At 45.7% G+C, this 1,616-nt stretch overlaps 1 protein-coding gene across 1 annotated transcript in view; it reads right to left on the bottom strand.

The window, feature by feature from the left end:
• The window catches only part of STYXL1 (serine/threonine/tyrosine interacting like 1), a 48,295-nt gene that overhangs the window by 33,419 nt on the left and 13,260 nt on the right, over positions 1-1,616 (bottom strand). Inside the window, exon 5 of the mRNA XM_012807844.2 lies at positions 658-803. Coding sequence (XP_012663298.1) covers positions 658-803 — 146 coding nt within the window. The remainder of the gene's footprint in view (positions 1-657; positions 804-1,616) is intronic.

The raw sequence follows: 1,616 nt of genomic DNA, 5'->3' as shown, positions 1-1,616 counted from the left end.
GCACATTGCCACACTTAGCTAATTTATCTATTTTCAGTAAGAAATGGGGTGTTGCCAAGTTGCTCAGACTGGTCTCAGTACTCCTGGCCTACAACAATCCTTACACCTCAGCCTCCCAAAGTGCTGGGATTATATGCATGAGCTACCATGCAGGCCTTGGCATTTGCCTTACATACCTCCACCTGGTTCTCTTGCTCGCAAACTCCTCAGCCTCCACTTTGGTTCCAGGAAGTCAAGCACCTCTCGTCTGGGCTCTAAATACCTGGTATATCCCTTGGCTGCAGCCCATATTCCAGCCACTACCTTCCCAATAGACGGTGAACTACTCCCAGGCAGGGACTGTTTTCTCACCCCTTTTTGTATCCCCTGGATCTAGCTTGTGGAGCCAGAAGGCCAAGAATAGAGAGGTAGTCCAAGCCTACCTGATGGTGAGTACAGCCTGCCCTCCAGAACTCCCCTTGGGTGCCCAGCCCTCTGAACTGGTCCCAGCTCTATCTTTGACAGGTATGAATTCATTGTGAAGAACCAGGTCCCTGGCTACTCATTTCTGCAGTGCAATCTCCTCCATGTCCCTGGGTCCTTTCCATGCCCTCTGCCATCCACCCCTCAGTGTCCAGGCCCATATTCCCATTTGAACCCACCCAGCACCCTCCTTACCTGAGGCATCCAGATGATCTTCTGGGTTCGGAAGAAGTGATACATGGCTGAGAAGCGCTCATAGCCCCCTTTCAGGATATAGACAGGGTGGCGGGTGATCTGGCTCAGGATCTTGCCATACTCGATGGCGGCACCAGACCCCATCTCTAAGAGAGAATACCACAGAGATAAATGTCTCCCGTGTGCTCACCATTTGTCTAGTGCTGGGGTGGGTAGCCTCTTTCTTCTGAAAAGCAATTATTTAGAAAGCTGAAACAAGCATAAGCAGAGATGCGCGTTAGAATTAAAATTTAAGAAGCAACTCACCAAGTTGATTGTTTCCTATAAGCTCTGAGACATATATGTATACACCATATGTATGCCACATGTTGTATGCCATATGTTGTATGCCATACAATTCAGTCATTTAAAGTACATGATTCAATGGTGTTTAGTATATTCAGAGTTTTTCAACCATCACCACAATCCATTTTAGAACATTTAGAGAGCCTCTATACCAGTCAGCAGTCACTCCTCCTCCTTCCCCCAAATTCTCATCACTGCTAATTTATAAGGATTTGCCTATTCTGGACATTTCATATAAGTAGAATCATATTTAACATATCCATTATTTTAGACATTTCATATAAGTAGAACCATAATTAACATGTGGTATTGTGTATCTGGTTTTTATCGCTTACCCTAATGTCTTCAATGTTCTTCTGTGCTATAGCAGGTATCAGTATGTCATCCCTTTTTTGGCTAAATAATATCCCATTGTGTGGACAGACCACATTCTGCTCTTATCCTGCCTTTTTTTGTTTTTTGAGACAGAGTCTCACTATGTCACCTTCAGTAGAGAGCCCTGGAGACACACTCACAGCAACCTCAAACTCTTGGGCTTAAGAGATTCTCTTGGCTTGGCGCCTGTGGCTCAAGTGGCTAAGGTGCCAGCCACATACACCTAAGGTGGCGGGTTC

This window comes from Otolemur garnettii, unplaced genomic scaffold, assembly GCF_000181295.1.
Source record: "Otolemur garnettii isolate 467f Iridium unplaced genomic scaffold, OtoGar3 scaffold00077, whole genome shotgun sequence".
Lineage (NCBI taxonomy): Eukaryota > Metazoa > Chordata > Mammalia > Primates > Galagidae > Otolemur > Otolemur garnettii.
This window is presented reverse-complemented; position numbering and strand designations above follow the sequence as displayed.